The sequence below is a fragment of the Vulpes lagopus genome, chromosome 6 (genome assembly GCF_018345385.1).
Source record: "Vulpes lagopus strain Blue_001 chromosome 6, ASM1834538v1, whole genome shotgun sequence".
Lineage (NCBI taxonomy): Eukaryota > Metazoa > Chordata > Mammalia > Carnivora > Canidae > Vulpes > Vulpes lagopus.
In genome coordinates this window covers 34,270,168-34,287,833 of record NC_054829.1, presented here as the reverse complement: position 1 = coordinate 34,287,833, position 17,666 = coordinate 34,270,168, and the positions used below count along the sequence as shown (strand labels likewise).

The following is a 17,666-nucleotide window of genomic DNA, read 5'->3' as shown; positions in this document are numbered from 1 at the left end:
GCTGGCTCATATTCATCTTTAAGTATCTGTAGCATACTTGTATCTTCAAGTGTCTGTAGTGAGCTAGCATTGGCCACAAGGATCTAGAGGCCCCAAAGCCCTGCCTGGATCATCCTCTAACAGGAAGGAAGGGCAGGATTGGCAGGGATGAGTCTGGGAGCCTGGGAGCCTGGGTTTGGGCTTTTGCTGGGGCCTCAATCAGGCCACCCCTCTGATTGGGTATAAAGTTTGGTGGTGGTGGTGGTGGAGGGTGGATCATGAATGCAGAAAGTGGAGCCTCTTTTCATCCCCTGCCTCTCCATCTGGCTGCATGCTCCTCTTGGTTATGGGCCAGAGCTTTCTCTGCACCTGCTGTGGGGTGTCAGAGAAGATCCTAACTGCCACATTTACCTTTCTCACTTAACTCCTGCCCTCCTGGGACTGGTTTTATTAGGGACTGTATCCACATATTCTTCTCATGCTTCTGTTCTCTTTCCTTTCTCTGAAATAAAGGCAGATTTTTCCAGTACTTCCTCCCAACTTAATCCTAACCTTTCTTCTTCTTCTGCCTAATAAGCGCCTGACCCACATTCCCTAGCAGGGACATTTGGAGGCCATGGCCTGCATGATCAAAAGTTACATGGCCATGTCATGGGTTTGAGAAAACAGGGTTTTCCAATGTATGCAAAGATTTTTTTGTGTGCTCTTGACTGTTCATGTGGAGATCATTTAAAAGCCACTTTGTCCCCTCCGTGGCTAGGGCTTGAGGAGGAGCCAAGAATGAGGGCAAGAGGTGGAAGTGTTTGGCAGTTGATGCCCCCCTCCCAGGTCTAGGGCCAGCAGAGTTGCTCTTCTGGGCCAAGGGAGGAGCCACTGATGAGAAAGATGGGGCATGGTGGCCAGAAGGACCTTCTTTCCCAGGCCCCAGGGGGAAGACAGCTTTGTGCTGTCTTCTTAAAGAAAGCTAGGGAAGGGCGAGGAGGAGGTGAGCATTTTCCTGCTGCCCCTGGAACTATGCTGTGCTCGGATATGAAGAGACCACCTTGGCCTACCATGGAGGGATCTGTGGACAACAGAGCACCACGAGGGGATGGTAGGTGAGGAGCTGGGGCCCAGAGCTGCTACATGCATGCGTGCTGTAGAGACAGGCAGGTCCTGCCAAAGGGCCCTGAAGAGGGGAGATGATCTAAGATTCCCTTCTCTCCTCCGTGTTGTAAGGTAGTCGGCTGCTTCAGTCCCTAGCTCATGAGGACGGCGCACAGATCACACCTGTACTGTTGAGGGTACCTCGCCTGCAGATACCACTCCAAGGGGCTGAAAGAGGGGGACTGGAGGAAATTCTAGGGGTCAGGCTGGAGCAGTTGAGAAGTCTAGACTATAAATGGGAGTGACAGCACGAGGGAGAATGGACTGAGGTGAGGGCTGGAATAAGGGGAGGGGCTGCCTGCAGTGTGGAGCCAGGTTCTCTGGCTTGGGGAACAGGTGGGTGAAGTGGGGGCATCTGAGAGGAGGGTGGGTAAGCTGGCTGCTGGGATCACGATGTCAGAGGAGGGCAGGGGACAGGCAGCATTGGCTGCCAGTTGGGGGACATTGGGAGGAAGAGGCACAGAGAGGAGAGGCTTTGGGGATCTCACAGGATTGTAGTCAGACAGGGAGAGGCCTCAGTTCCTAACGGACAGAGCATGGCCACCTCTTCTCAGAATCTTATAAGCTTGACTTTTAAGGGTCCTGGCTTGCTAGGAAGCTGGCTTGCAGGGGAAGTAGACAGAGGGTCGGAGGTCTTCTCCACAAAGGAGGTTTAAGAAGGGGGGAGAAGGGGGGACAAGATGGGTTCATTTCTGCTCTGGACTAAAGGAGTTGAAGGTGTTGAAGGTGTACTTCCAGCCCCAGCCAGCTGGTGGCGTAGAAGACAGCACACAGATGACCAACTCTCCCAGCTCTCAGGAGAAAAATAACCTGGCCTGGGACCATGGGGTGTTTTGGAGGTTCTAGAAGATGCTCAGTGAGCCCAAGCAAGGAAACACAAGTGGGGGCCTTCTCTCTAAAGGAGAGGCTGATAAGCGAGAACAAGGGGAGGAGGATGCACCTCAGGAAGAGTGATCCCACCTGTGATGTGATAGTCATGCCCACTGATCTCACAGCAAGGACTGAGCTCAGAGTGTGTATACAAGGGGATTAAGGGGGAGGTGCTCCGGGAAGGTTGGTTTGGGAGGGCTTTGGCGATGCTAGAATTCACATGGAGAATGCTTCTTTTAAGAGATGAAGGACTGCAGTGATGGACAGAGCAAAAATGAAGGGAAAAATGAAGACAAGTTATCTAATAGATGCCAGAAGTTCTACCTATAGTCTCTCTCCCAGTACTTACTACACCTGTGAGGCAGGTCTCAGCACCACTTTCATGGATTCAGGGAAGTGAGGGTTAGGAAGATTGAGCAGCTTGCTCAGCCACACATCCAGAGAGGAAGCAGATCTGTTTGGTCCCAAACTCTGTGTTCTTCCTACAAAATCCTGCTGCAGATACTTACTGCTCCAGAGGAAAGCACTTACCCAATGCAGTTCTCGCTTTAAAGGAGACAAGATGAGGCAGAGAAAACCTGAAGGGGCCAGAGGAGGGGCTTGGGGCCATACAAGACCTATCACCGGATGCCTCAGGCACTCAGATAGTGGGGGGAGCCAGCCACTTCCACAGCAAAGAACTGTATGGAACTCCCCCAGTGTCTGCTGTCTGGGCACTTATCCTCTGGAAGAGGGGTGGGGCGGATTGTGCACCATCAGCTTGGGAAGACAGTTCATAAGACAGTTGTTTACAAGAGAAGAAAAAGAGATAGTTTTGTTGGGTTGAAAGAAGCCGGAGAAATGAAGAGATGGCAACTTAGGGTGAGCAGAGATAAGTGCCTCCAGAGAAGGCAGGCAGGAGCAGCTGGGGTGGAGGGCTTTCGCGGGAGGTGGCATGAGGGGCCAAAGTGGCTCAACATGGGACCCCAGGGGACAGCGATCTGAGATGACAACTGGGACACCAGGGAAGATGATGGGGCGGGGGGGGGGGGGGGTGGGGACCAGGTGAAGTGAGAGGAGTGTGCAAGGTCTCAGACCAGGATGGGGAGACCATCACAGGCGGGAGGACAGTGGGGCTTCCTTGGGAGCAGTCTTCACTCTTCCTGCCACCAATGTGGGCTCTTCCAATCCCTGCCCTGGAGAAGCTGGTGGCTGCTTCATCCTGTGGTGACTCTGAGCCAGCCGCTCAGAAAGGCTAAAAAGAGTTAGATGTCTCCTCCCCCATCGAGATCCGACCCCCAGTGCTTAAGTTGGCAGCTTCAAACCCCATTTATGAGATGCCTCCAATGTTAATTGGGTTCCGTTCTGAGTCTGTATTTGGGATGCTCTGAAACACAGCTGGGGAGAAAGAATTCAGGGGCAGCCTTTGGAGCCAGGAAGGTCAGCACGGAGGGCTGAGCACATCCAGCAGTGGACAGGGGTCCAGAAGTTGGCTGGTGCATCAGGGTGCAGTGCCGGGCTGCAGGCAGAGCCCCGCTCCCCAACGCTGATTCAGGCATCCTGGGGAGACAGGGCCACACCCAGGTGTAGGGGAAAACCTGAGTCCTTCCCAGGCCCTTTGCTCATTATGAACAAATATGATTCGCATCCGTTGAAAAATGCCTGAAGCAGCAGCTCTGTCGGGCCTCATGGGGCGGGGAGAAAGGACAAAGGACGGGGAAAGCTTGCTTGGGCAAGAAGCAACACAGCTGCTCCACACACACCCACATCCCGTCCGTCGGACCGCGGAGCCCCGCCTCTGGTCGCCGCGTAAAGCTTCAGGCTGCCTACCAGGGAGGCTGCCAAGGGGGGACAGCAGCTGGAGCCAGCCAGGCACTGGCTGAAAGGTATTCTGGCCGCGACCCAGTGCCTGCTGGGTGCCTGGGCCATGTCCCTCACATTTATAAGTGCCGGTGACTTCCCTGACGCCACAGCAACTTCTGAGACTGAGGGAAAGGAAGGCACCTAGGCGGCTCACTCTCCACCTTCTTCCCTACTGAGATGCCCAGTCCTCTCTGGGGCAGCCAGCTGCAGGCAGTCTTGGAAGGTCCCGGGGAAGAGTGACATCTGCGGGCTGTACTTGGGTAGGAGTTTCCTCCGACCCCCTGATGAAGGTGGGCCTGATAATGAATACCACCCAGCAGCTGCTTTCTGGAGGAGCCTCACATCCCCAAGGCAGGCAGGGCAGGACTACCCATAGCGGCAACCCTGAAGACTGACTCTTGCCACGGCCCCTAGAACACCAGTCCTTTCCAGGGATTTCACTCCCATTGACCCAGCTGCCTCCTGTTGGGAGAGCTCCTTAGTGGGCCCCAATTCCCATCCCAAAGCCAAGAAACAGATGCAGTGCACAGAAGACATCCCAGCACTGTTGGCCGGGGACCCTGATGCCTGGGGTGACTTGGATCCTCTGCAATACCACTTTTCCTCTGTGAAAGCAGTCACAACATCTCACCACAGATGTTACACCAGGGATTCTGGGCCTGGAAGGTGAGAATGCTTAAGGACACCCCCAACCCCTGAAGGGAGTATTAGGGTGCCACTGGACCAGGCACTAAAGAAGAGGAATGGCTCAGCCAGCATCCAGGCCCCCATCCAGTGCCCGGGGCCCAACCATCTTCAGGGTACAGACCCTGGAAGGAGCCAAGGCCCAACCCTGCCGGTCTTCCCCAAACAAGGACAAAGGCAAACACCTCAGCCCTTTACCTCTTCTTTCCCATCTCCAGTCTCACACCAACTAGTACCTGACAAGCGAACAGGCTCCTTAAAACTAAGGATGAGACCAGAGGAAAGCGGGGGAAAGCTGCCTCTCCCAGCCTCTCCCTTTATTTAGGTACATTGTTGACATACAGGAATGTTCTGGACTTTCTGTAATCCCTAAAAGGGGGCTTTATAAGGGTGAGGAACCCCAGGAGGCTTAGGTGGTTTGTTTAAAATCATGCAGGAAGCTTCCAGCAGAATTAAGGACTAGAACCCAACGTCCTGACTTCCACTCCAGAAGTTTTGGCTTTTGTGATATCTTGTTTTTTCTGCTTGGCCTCTCACATACTTACATACTTACCTGTGTGAATAGATTGTTTTTTTGTGGTGGTTGTTGTTTTTGTTTTTTACCAGAACATGCTCTAATGTGGGAAGGTGTGAGGAAGGCAATGCGTTGGACAGTGATGTGCTTGAGGAAGAGCCTGCCATGGCAGGGCACTGCAGTCCCTGTGTGACACGCACACCGGGGAGGACGGGGCTGGGGCTGGCAAGCTGGCCACCCCGTGGTGTGCAGCAGCCTAGGCAGGGGTTCCGGTGCCCGGTACACTCCCATCTGTTGCCCCAAGCAGGAAGCCAGCATGCACTAGTGATGGGTTTCACATAAAGCAACATCACATGGACCCACTCTACAGGGCACCCACACCAGAGCACACACACGGGACAGCAGGAGAGCCACCATGACCCAGGCCAGGCCAGAGAGGGGGCAAAGCACACTGCCAGCCCTTCCTGGGAGAGGCCTGCGGTTTCTGTAAAGTGTCCCAGCCTGCACGGGACCCATTTTCCTCTCTTCTCACATCAAAGACCAATTGGATATCATGCCCTCCCTTGGAGTTTTGCAGATCTTCAAAAACCCAACAAAGGGCTCAGAAAGGAGAAGTAGCAGAAAAATTTGTTTCCATGAGGCCTCAGGCCTGGTATTCACTTGATTTGCCATCCAGTTTCTTCCCATACCAAACACAGGCACTTTCCCATCTGGCAGAGTGGCTGGCTCTCTGGGAAGGGGCTCAAATGTAGGCTCATTTCCTCCTTCCAGAGATAAACTCAGGTGCAAGCACGTTTTATTCCCCCAAACCCAGTGACATTCAGGTGCTGGATGGAGGCAGCTCTGATGCACACATAATTACATTAGCACAGACGTACACGACACAAATCACAGAGTTGCTCAGGTGGTCACAAAAGAGCCTGCAGCCCCAGGACACCACTGCATGGAGACACACAGGGATGAACAGCCCAAGCACAGGCGGTGCAGGACAGTCCCAGCCCCAGCGTCCACAGTTCGTGCAGCCCCCAGAGTTCTCCTTCCAGTAGGGGCGGTCTCTGGGGAAAAGGGGCCTGGGACGAAGTCCACCAGAGACCCCACATGCGATGATGGGAGCTTCAGAGGGCACTTGTGGGAGGGAGGGACCCTCCACCGGGAGCCCAGGAGTGCCCTCTGCTGGACACGGAGGCCGGTGCAGCTCAGAAAGGGAGGACTGGCCAGGCTGGAGGCAGGGGTGGGTGGGTGGGTGGGTGTGTGTGTGGGTGTGTGTGTGTGTGAAGTGTGAGTAGGGCTGAAATACAGAGCTGACCAGGATTCTGCATGGGATATATTCATGATTGTTCTGGGGTGTTTGGTGTATGGGAAATCTCCATTTAGAGTATCCATCTCCCTAAAGGTGCAGGCAAGCTGGGTCAGGCAGTTGGACAGGTTGGGTACGTGCACTGGTGAGCCATGCAAGGCACGGGCTGAAGTGTTGTCTTCTTCTAAGCTGCTCTCCAGGGCCTTTCTCCCAGACCGGGGTTACAGCCTCTTGGGCTCCCTGCACAGACACCCTGGGTCTTCTCAGTGAATGGACCTATTCCTTCCTGAAGCCATGTGCACCAAGCGTTTGGGAGCTGTTCTGTCTTGGATCTTCCCAACACTTCCATCGGCCAGGACTCAGATGCACACCTTCTTTTCTACAAACTGGGGGGACTAGCCTGGTGACCCAGAAGCCCTGGGGCTTTCCTTCACTGCTGCAGGGCTCCTTGAGGCCTAATCCTGCTTCAGAACTAGCTCCACATCCAAGCTCACCAGCCCACAGGTGTCAGGCCAGGGAGCAGCAAGGGGAGGGGGATCTCTGAGTAGGAGGGAGGGATCTGCTAGAGGGCTGGTTGTCCCCACTTTACTGGCTGGGGCAGGCGAGATGGTCTATTTGTGAGAGTGTGTGTGTGTGTGTGTATGTGTGTGTGTGTGGGGGGCATGCTGTATTAAGGATGGAATGAGAGGGAAAATGGGAGAATGGTATATAAAAATAAATCTTCCCTGGATAAACTGTTTCTCCTAATGTCGATGGTGATGTATCTGTACAATAAAATTTATTAGACTAGGTAAAATCAAACTAGTAAGAGTCATGCCAGTGGGCCGGCATGTCAGTTTCCTCTGGGGTGAAGGAAGGAGCGGGGAATTATTCTAGAAATTAAGGAAACCTAAATAAAAAGAATCCTGATCTGAAGGAAGAGTCTGGAAGAGTGGGTGGTGCGTGCCTGTCCTCGGGTTCTGCCCTGGCTGAGCCTAGTAGGGATGAGTGGATTCTGGCAGCAAGGACTCCAAGGAACCAGACCAAAAGGACAGGAAACTGACCGGGGACGTCCTCTCGGTGGTTGTGCGATGTGGACCTCGGGGAGCCTCCCCTGCTGTCTCTCCTTCTTCCTCTTGAGGCCTAAGGAAGAGGCAGCCTCTCTTTAGAAACCACCTCGCTGAGGCCACTGCCTCCCCTCAAGGCCCAGCTCCCCACTCTCCCCTCCCCAAACACGTGCCAACTATCTCCCAATCTGGGCTCCCAGAGCAGGGGCGGGGGTTGTTGTTTCTGCACTAGGTCTTCAGGCCGCAGGTGGATTTGGGGGAAACAAAAGCTCCTCTCTGCCTCTAGGCTGCAGACACTCCAGATTTCTCTGGCCCAGGTGTGACAGGTCACATGCGCATCATTAAAACACCAGGGGGCCTGTTTCTGATTAAAGTATCCTCCTTCCCCTTCCCACCCATCCTCCTCCGCAAGGGTTCCTGCCAAATCCACCACCTGGCCCTCCCTACACTTACCCGCTCTCCTCCTCGGGTCTCTCTGGGGTCTGGCGTTCTTTTAGCTCCAGCTGGGGGAAGAAAAGGCCCAGGGTATCAGAGTAGCCACCGAGAAGAGCCTGCTTGCTGTCAGACCAGCCTTCCCTAAAGCTGGCTCCCAACACACCTGGTGTTTGTTCTTTTAGAAATTACTCCTTTATGTCTTTTGTATTTAGAAGTACTTCCCACGTCTCCGGTTTCCTTCCCACTCTGCTGCTGGCCAAGCCTTTTACACTGACTGTGGCTGCCTAACGACTTGAGATACCCCCCAGGGCGTGGCTGTGGGGCCGTGGGGGTCCGTTCCCTGCTCACCGTAGTGGGCTTCTCCAGGGCAGCGAAGCGCTCTGCCCAGCTGGCTGTGGATTTCTCAAAAGCCTCATGCCTCCTGATCAGCTTCTCCACACTATCCACCGTGTGTCCAAAGTCCCGGCTGGCCAGGTAGGGCTCCTGGGCAATCAACCACGCTTCGGCCACGGACGCGTCCCTCGAGAACTGGCACACTTCCAGTACTGTCATGGAGAGCAAGCCACAGACCCGCCGCGGGGCCCAAGGGCCGGTTAGTACGCAGCACTGGGGCCGCCAGTGGCCAAGGAGTGGGCATCAGGCAGGAGGCCTTCACAGGTGTCCCCGAACCACCTGGACACCCTGCTCAGCGGTGACCACTCCCTCCCACACCATGTGGGGCGGGCGGGGGGGGCTTCCTCTTCTCTATCCACAGTTATATTTGAAAAACACATTAGTTAGAACAAATACTAGTTTGAAAACAAAACATAACAGATGTCTCCTTTTGAGGAGCAGGCTTTTGTCCTGAACGCTCTCTGACCAGCCCTTGGCTATCTCACACAATCGTGTCCAAGCAACCTTGGAGCCATCAAGGCTCGTGTGTAGCTCCTGAGTGGTAGGATTTTCCACCTCTCCTGAGTCTCCAGCTGCAGAGGACAGAGCTCTGACATGCCTCAGATCAAACATGTGGGAGGCTCTAGAGCCTTAACCTGACCCCTACCCAGGCTACAGGGATACTGGCCTGGTACGAGTGGCAGTGTCCTCCCAGTAAAGGCTGAGTCAGTAAGGCTCTGCCTGGACCCAGGTGGAGCAGAGGGCAAGCAAAGAGAGGGCATGCTGGCCAGTTAGGGGCGGGCTTCCGGCAGCGGGCCTATGTGGGTCTGTTGTGTGGACCCCTGAGGCGTGTGGCCCCAGAACCTTGTTGATGAGTGGTGCTCTGGGGGCTCCTCTCTCTAGGCAATCAAAATCACCTGCCCCCACCTCAGTAGGACCCTTTCCTGCCACCCCCAAGTTCTGGGTTTCCAGTGCACTCACACATGCGGAGCTGTTCCTGACGAGCCTCCCACTTCTCATTCATCTCCTTTCTCCTGGATAGCACCTGCTTCAGTTTCTCGCTAATCTGTGGGAAGGGAGAGAGAACAATTCAGGCTTTCCCTTGTCTGAGGTGGTGTGCAAATGGGTCCTGCAAAGGAGTCTGGGTTTGGTCACATGGACCTCACTTCAAGTCTTGGCCCTGCCACTTGCCAGCTGTGCAACCTTGGGCAAGTGACTTAACCTCTCTGAGGCCCGAGTGCCTCTCCTAGGAAATGGATGTTGCCAACGCCAAAGCACGCACACATGTGGGTGGTTAGGTGTGTGATGAGCCTGCTCTCCCCTACCAAGCTGCCAACCTTGGGTAGGTTTGGTGGGGCTCTAATCCCTGGGCCTGCACACAACCCCGATGCTCTGTGAGTGAAAGTCTCCCTCCGGGAAACCATGGCCCACGGCTCCCTCCCAGGAAGCTCTCTGGCCTGGCAAGAGTACAGGCAAGAGTACAGGCTTATCTTTACCCCGCTGTCCTCTCACCTCCTCCGAGGCCTGGTGCTGCCTCTGCAGCAGGGACTCCCCTAGCTCCAGGCAGGCGCTGAAGTTTTTGCTCCGAGTGTCGATCTCTGCCTTGATGCCCTGGTGATACTTCATGAGCAGTTCCACTGAAGAGACATCCCTGGGAGGTGGGGGGGGGGGTGGGGTCAAGGGGTCGGGGAGGGAGTTTGGGGAAGAAGGAAACTCTGGGTGACTCCGGCCTGCCTGATGCCAAGTCTTGCCCAACAGGGCTGCCCCCCACCTGCCTGGGAATCTGACCCCACTTCCTCCTCTCTCTGGGAAGCCAGGGAGTCCTCTGCTAATCCAGCCCCAGCAGGAACACTGGTGCCCTAGTATCTTCTGTTGGTCAGTTGGCAGGGGATGGGCTGGGGGTCTGGGGACCCCAAAAGAAGCCGGGGAATATTATTTGACGATAAAAAGAAATGAAGTCCTGACACTCACTACAACATGGATGAACCTTAAAAGGATTGCACTAAGTGAAAGGAGCCAGTCACAAAAGACCACACACTGTATGATTCCCTTCCTGTGACGAGTTTAGGACAGGCAAATCTGGAGAGACAGGAGGCAGATTTGTGGCTGCCAGGGGCTGGGGAGAGGAGGGAACTGGTGGGCAATGCCTGTGAAGGGGTACAGGGCTACCTTCTGGAGTGATGAAAGTCTTTTAAACTTAGATTGTGGTGAGGGCTGTACATGGTGATCATGCAAAAACCCCTGAATGGGACATGCTAAGTGGCTGAATGGTATGTAATGTGAATTGCATTCTGAATAAAGATGTAAAATGTAAAGTCTTGGGATGCCTAGGTGGCTCAGTGGTTGAGTGTCTGCCTTCGGCTCAGAGCATGATCCCAGGGTCCTGGAATCAAGTCCCATATTGGGCTCCCCGCAGGGAGCCTGCTTCTTCCTCTGCCTCTCTTTGTGTCTCTCGTGAATAAACTTAAAAATATATATATAGTCTTGGCCGTTGGGACAGGCACTTGAGGGCAGAGGGACATAGGTGGGCCAGCGACCTCTGCCAATAAGACAGAGAGCCGTGGAGAGCCGCTCCCTGCATTCTCACTGCCATGAGCCTGCCCCTACCCATCATGGACAACAAGCTCCTTCCTAAGCTGGGGGGTATGGCCTCCACACCCCAGCACTGGGGGAAGAGTGCACAGTCCTGGACCTGCCTAGCTACAGATGTGTGAAGCACTTGTTTTCACTGACAGCTGTGGTCATTGCCCTGCTGTCATCAGGTCTGAATGGCAGAGGTCTTTCTTGCCACTCTTAGGGCTCCCTTCATTCTGAAATGGTTGGTCCCTCCAGTAGATGCTGAGCTGCCCAGTTTCTGCCTGGACCAGCCCCAGATGCCCCCACAGTCCAAGACTACCCCTCCAAGGAGGAGTCCTCGGGCAATACCCTGGTCTGCCAGCCTCTGGGACAAAGCAGCTGAGGAGTGGGGCTGCCTTGAGGATGTCCCCCCTTACCTGGGCTTCTCCTGGGTCTCAATCTGCCGGATGATGTTCTCCATCCAGGAGAGGAGGTCTCGGACCATGCTGAAGAAGCGGAATTTGTCTGCTGTGTCTACCAGCTGGGTGCGGCGGCCGGCACAGGCATCGAGCAGTGCTTGCCACGCGGCAGTCACCTCCTGCTCCTTGTTCAGGATGGCTTCTGCTTTCTCCCCGGCGTATGCCGTCTGCAGGCGGGTGGCCACATCCTGGAACTGCTGTACCTGTGGTTGGGCAAAACTGGACATTGTTCCCCAGAAAGACATGTCTCTGGCCTCTGATGGGCAAGGGGTCTGTCTCCTTCAGGTCTTCCTTCCCAGGGCTCTTCTGGAAGGCAAGATCTTCAGCCTCCCACCAATGCTGGGGGACAAGGCTTCCTGGTTTGGCCTCTGTGGACCCAAGCCATCCTTTGGGTTTTGATGAGGATATGGGAGTGAAAGGGACTCTCTGCCCTGTGATCTCCCCAAGAATACTGTAATAAGAGTACCTATGGGCCAGGCATGTTTCATAGGCACCCTATGAAAGAGGTACTATTGTGATCCCTGTTTTTGACATGAGGACACTGAGGCACAGGGAGCCAGAGTGAGTGGCCTGAGTCATTCACACTAGGAGAGGGGTGCAGATTGGAGTTCCTGCTCTTAACCATTCTGTCTGCTGTCTGTTCAAGGAAGGGGCTATACTAATGAAGCCTCATTCCTGAGATTTCAGTGGCCTGTGCCCACGTCAGGGGCTGTGGCACTCCCAAAGCACAAGAGCTGCATGGCAGGCCCCATCTCCAGCTGGAAGACAAATTTCTAGGTTTTCTTCCGAGTGAACCAGGGCAGGACCCACCTTGGTGTCCTACCCCTAAACCCCACTGGGTGGGTGTGGGCTCCACAGCTAGCCTGTCTCTCCTGAGGCCTCTGGAAGGCTGCCAAGGCCCTGGCAGCAGGGGTCCCTTGCCCTCACCCTTTCCATCATGCTAAGTCCTATGGAGCCCAATGGACCTGCAGAGGTACCTCAGGGGCACCCCAGTGATGGAGGGAGAGGGTCTAAGCAGATCCTGGGGGCCCTCTAGCTCCCAAGTAGAAAGACTGAACACCCTGGTAGCTGACAGCATGGAGTCTGCGGCCAGGATGCCAGGATCTGAATCCCAGCACCACTGTTTATTAACACATTCTGGGGAACTTGTTTACTCTCTGTGCATTGCTCTCCTCATCTGTAAAATGCCAATACTGCTAGTACCTACCTTGGAGGGTGGCTATGGGAAGTCCGTGACTACATGTATCGCTGACAGCAGTACTTGGTGCTAGAAAAGCACCATACGTGTGCTCACTCGTCACACTGTTGCACCACCAGAGAAAGAATCTTTTAAGGCATTTTACGCTTTGGGTTTTTTTGAGGATTCAGTTTGAAGAACTACTTCAAGCTAAAAAATGAGTGAAGGCCACAGCCCCCAGCCTTTTGGCCCTGAGCTGTTGCTTTTCTACAGAGGTGAGATCTCCTGGTGTCCATTCTTGGGGGTTCACCTCTAGAAGCCAGAAGAGGCCTTGATAGCCCAGGGTCCCCAGGAAGAGGTGGATGGCAGGTCCTTGGAGCCTGCAGGTGGGCAGCAAGGGGCAAAAGTTACCTGCAAGCCCAGCAGTTGGAGCTCTCGCTCAAAGGCGGTGTGCACCCGGTGGAAAGACTCTGCAGTGCTGGCGTCCAGCCCCACGTCCTCAGGCAGCTCACGGTGCTTCTCATCGATGAGGCCCAGGATCTCCGTGCCCGTGTAGAAGTAGCGGTGCAGGTCATAAGAGGCGGCCAGCAGCTGCATGCGCGTGTCAATGAGCTCCAGCAGGTCCGCCCACATTTCGTTCAGCCCATCCTTCCACTCGGCGATGGTGGCAGCTTCACTGTGGCCTGCGTCGATGAGCTGCTCAATGATGAGGTTCACGTTGTCCACCCGTTCCTGCCCAATCGCCCCAGTCTCCCGGGCAAAGTCCCGGAACTTGTCTCGGAGCAGCTGGATGTGGGATAAACAGAAATGTGGTTATTAAGGCCCCAGGGCCTTGTCATGACCCCAGCTGCAGACTTTCTCAAAGTGGCAACCAGGGCAGCCTAAGCTCACACTGGCGTGTCTCCATCTCTATGCAGGAGTGTGTATGTGTGTGTGCGTGTGTGTGTGCGCGCACGCGTGTGTGTGTGTGTGTGTGTGTCTGGAATGACTGCTCCTGTGTCTAGGGCTTCAAAGAAGACAGGGAAAGCAGTTACTGTGAGTACTCACAGTAACATGGTCAAAGTCCTGCCCCATTTCAGGGGAAGAGGCCACCAGCTCCTTTTCTGCAATCCACTGCTCCAAGTCATCTGCCTCCCTCTTCAGCTGGAACAGGTGGTACATGTTCTCCAGCTTCCGCCTGCGTTCTTCCGCCACATCCCTCAGCCCAGCATAATGTTTATCCACTTGCCCCTGAAGTCGGATTATCTGCTCCCTGGAATTCCAAACGAGAAAGCACTCAGAGATAAAGGCAGAGAGCCCTGAGCAGCCAGCTCAGAGGAGTCGATCTACAACTCCCCAGCCCCATGGCAGGGATAGATGGGGAGGCCAAGTGAGGAGAAAGGACAGCAGCTTTTCCCAGGAAGTGCTGGCAAGGAAAGGAGCCATCCCTGAGGCCAGAACACCTCAGGGGAGGTCCAAAAACGTGTTCTGGCTGGACACCATGCCTCCTACCCCTGTCCCTCACTCTGGGAGGCTCAGAGATATAAAAAGGGAGTCCCTCATTGTTCCCCCAAGGAGGCTGATGACGCAGCAGCCCGGATGGGGCCTGTAGGGCCAGGGGCACAATCCTTGGGGTGGCTGCTGAAGCCCCACAGCTGTGGATGCCCTGCAGACAGCTGAGGACAGGGCCGGGCCTGGGGAGTGCAGTCTGAGGTGTCTGGCCCAGTGGGCTCCCATCTGTGCAGAACTGGCTAGACAGGTGGGGTTTTCTATCTTCACACCTATATAATGATTTTTCTGAGACACAGTGAGATCCTGAAGTACCTTCTGGACCATAAAGGGAAGAGCAAAGTTACTCTGGAGTATCTCTTGGCATAATCTAACTCTTCAGGAGATTGGAGCTCTTGATTCACCAAGAGAGTATAGTTTTCTACCCCATTTTCTGATCTTTTTGCAAACTAGATCTTGGTTGGCCTTGTTTGAAGTTACTCATGCAAAACCAAGGTGTGAGGGCAGCCCGGGTGGCTCAGTGGTTTATCGCCGCCTTCAGCCCAGGGCCTGATCCTGGAGACCCGGGATAGAGTCCCATGTCGGGCTCCCTGCATGGAGCCTGCTTCTCCCTCTGCCTGTGTCTCTGCCTTTCTCTCTCTCTGTGTCTCTCATGAATAAATAAAATCTTACAAAAAAAAAAAAAAAAGAAAGAAAGAAAAGAAAAGAAAAGAAAGAAAGAAAGAGAAAACTTAAAAAAAAAAAAAAAGAAAAGAAAAGAAAACAAGGCATGAAATGGAATTGGACCAATCAGCCTTCCAGAAAGCAGTTGTCTCAAACCCAGTCATCCCAGAACCTGTTGCTGTTTTCCCACTGGGATCTGAGAGGATCCCGCTTGGTGGGGCCCCCGGCCCGATGCCCGTGACCCAGCCAAATCACTCCAGGCGGCACACGCACCCCTCAGGGTGGCCTGCAGACAGCAGGCTCTGGGCCCTGCCAGCCAGCTGCTTGATGTTCCTTCCGTACTCCTCCAACGTGTGCTGCTGCCTCAAATGCCGCTTCAGCATCACAATGGCACCCTCTTCATCCTAGGAGGCATGACTATCAGGGCACCTGCTCCTGGAGGTGCCTGAGACAGGGGTGAGGGGTGGGGTGCAGCCAGGCTTGTAGGACCCTCACAAGAGAACTGTGCATGATTCCTTCCTGATACTTATTTCCCAGCAATACCCTACCTTCCTCTTGATTCTTTTCTGCTACCCATCCTCCCAGGCCCAGCTCTGATCTTCTGGCTCCATAAAGACCTCCTTAGAGACACCTCACCTCATCTCTCCCTCCCTCCCATGGCAATCCATCAGTACAGAATCCGTGGCATGAAAAAGGTGAGGAAATCTTGGGTTAGATCCTATCTAAGTTGGCAAACGGGGCACCCGGCTGCAGGGCGTTTATTGCGGCAGGTGTCCTCACACACCTGGATTGCCCACTGACTGCCCAGCCCCAGCTCTTCCTCTTGCCCTTGGCTCCCAGCCTGGCACCCCCGGCCCGGGCCAACCTTGGGAATCTCGTCGGAGATGATGTAGAGCTCTTGCTCACTGATCCAGGCCTCAGCCTCGCCTGCGTCTAGGTAGTACTGCTGTGCCTCGCTGGCATCCCGCAGGCGCTGTAGCCGCCCGGCCGCCGCCTCCCGCAGTGTGTCCCACGAGCCCTGCAGGTGCCCCAGGCGCTCCTCGATGTCCTGGCAGTCGATTTCTGCCGCCTCCACCAGCTGCTGCCCTCTCTGCAGCACGTCCTCCACCCGCGGTGTGTGGCCCAGGATCTCGTTCTGGAGCGTCTGTGGCCAGAGGGGAAGGGCTCGGAGGTGAGGCCTCCCCACCATGTAGGGGGCCAGGCCTGCAGCAGGTCACCCAGGGCCACCTCTGGCACCTTGGCAGCCTCCCACTCAGGGAAGCTAATGCAGAGCAGGTGGTGGCCATAAAAGCTGCCCCTGACCATGTGCCAGGCACAGCGCTAGGCACGCCACAGTATTCTCCGTTTGCCACCCTGCAGCCTTCTAGGATGAGTGTGGAGCGGTTAAGTAACTTGTGGGCAGTGAGTGACAGTGCTGGCATTTGAAATTGGCTCTCTCTGCTCCCTATTCTTCCTGCGTCTCAGCACAGCCTGCTTCTTAGCTGTACGTGTTGGAGAAAGGAAAACAATGTTTAAATGGCCTTTGACATCTTATTTTAGCATCCCTGGCTCCATGTGAGACAAGAGTTGACCATTACTCCTTGTCCAGATTTTAGGATTTTGGCTCTCCGTCCCATTTCTATTTCTCAAATCTTTTGTGAACCTTGTATTATTACCTACTTAAACATGTGTCACCAAAATGGCCTTTTCCACTCTCTCAGGTGACTAGATCACCTTTTTCTTCCATGGGCCATTACCCATGTGTGACTCACTTTCTGGGTCTGAGCCTAGTTGCTTCTTGCATGTGGGCTCTCGGCTCCTTACACTTAATCTCCTCCCTTTCTACAATTTCCCCATGGCCTTTAAAACCATCTGGAGGGTGGGGGCAAGAGCAGTACACAAGAGCAGTACAGTGACTGTCAGCATTTAAAATACACAGAACCGGCCATATCCACAAGTCACCTAACTTGCTGAAATGTCTTTTTACCTTTATATTCGGAATCTCAATCCTGACACTGTTGCGTAGTCTGTGCAATTGAACTCAAACAACCATGGCGTCAGCTCTGTGTGCCTCTTTCTTTCCCTGGGATCTTACCACCTCTGCTAGGGATCCTAAAAGGTTTTTATCTCTTTTAAAGCAATTCCTCTCTAGGCTTCTGTGCAGTGTGCTTCCTTTATGACATATTCTTCCTACTTCATGTGTCCCACACACAGTTATGCAGTTATTTCCTAAGTCCTGGGCCTCATTCTCAACAAGGGACAAGATCAACAAGACCCCTGCCTTCATAAAGCTTACACTGTTGGAGAGGGAGCAGATGGCAAGCATGTAAATTAGTGAATAAATGTGGATATTGGGTGCTATGAGAAAAATACCCCAACGAGATCGAGAATGTCTGCCGAGGTGTGCTGGTGGTTCCTTGAGCTGGGGAAGTCAGAAAGGGGCTCTCTGAGGAGATGGCATTGAGTGAGGCATGAGTGGTGAGGAAGAGGTAACCACACAAAGATTTGGGGGAGGAGTGTTGCCAGCAAGAGGGAAGAGCAAGTGTAAAGTCCCTGGGGTGGAGCAAGGCAAGACTATCTACAGGCCAGAGAGAGGGCCAGGAAAGCTAGAATACTATGACGGAGGGTCAAAGTGATGAGAAGTGAGCTTTAGAGGAAGACAGGAGCCAGATCAGGTGGGACAGAGGTTCTCAACCCTGGTTGCATGTTGAATAATATGGGAAAACATACATAGGGCCCTATCCTCAGGGGTCTTAAGTAATTGATCTGAGGTTAAGAACTGAGCATTTATAGGTTTAAAAGTTCCCCCAATTAGGGAATTAGGTAATTCTAATGCACAGCTGGAGTTGAGAACCATTCATGTGGTACCATGCAGGATTTGTTCTAGTTGCAATGGATAACCTTTAGAGTAGTGGTTCTCAAAGTGGGATCCCAGACCAACAGCATCAGAGTCACCTAGGATCTTGATAGATATGCAAATTATCAGGCTCTACTCCCAAAGTCTGATTTAGTAGACCTGAGATGGAGCCTTGTCAACTGTGTTTTAACAAGCCCTCTGGGTGAGCCTGGTGCATACTGAAGTTTGAGAACCACCACAGTAAAGGGAATGATAAAATGAGACTTAAGCTGTAGCCAGTCT

The 17,666-nt window shown here is 54.0% G+C and overlaps 1 protein-coding gene across 2 annotated transcripts in view; it reads right to left on the bottom strand.

Annotated features, from left to right (window-relative positions):
- SPTB (spectrin beta, erythrocytic) overlaps positions 1-17,666 on the bottom strand; it is a 123,098-nt gene that overhangs the window by 7,866 nt on the left and 97,566 nt on the right. For both annotated transcript variants that reach the window (XM_041757692.1, XM_041757693.1), the window contains exons 23-32: positions 15,414-15,692; positions 14,822-14,952; positions 13,445-13,649; positions 12,809-13,183; positions 11,179-11,423; positions 9,698-9,836; positions 9,167-9,251; positions 8,162-8,358; positions 7,832-7,881; positions 7,376-7,454 (exon numbers count right to left, since the gene is read on the bottom strand). In XM_041757692.1, coding sequence (XP_041613626.1) covers positions 7,376-7,454; positions 7,832-7,881; positions 8,162-8,358; positions 9,167-9,251; positions 9,698-9,836; positions 11,179-11,423; positions 12,809-13,183; positions 13,445-13,649; positions 14,822-14,952; positions 15,414-15,692 — 1,785 coding nt within the window. The remainder of the gene's footprint in view (positions 1-7,375; positions 7,455-7,831; positions 7,882-8,161; positions 8,359-9,166; positions 9,252-9,697; positions 9,837-11,178; positions 11,424-12,808; positions 13,184-13,444; positions 13,650-14,821; positions 14,953-15,413; positions 15,693-17,666) is intronic.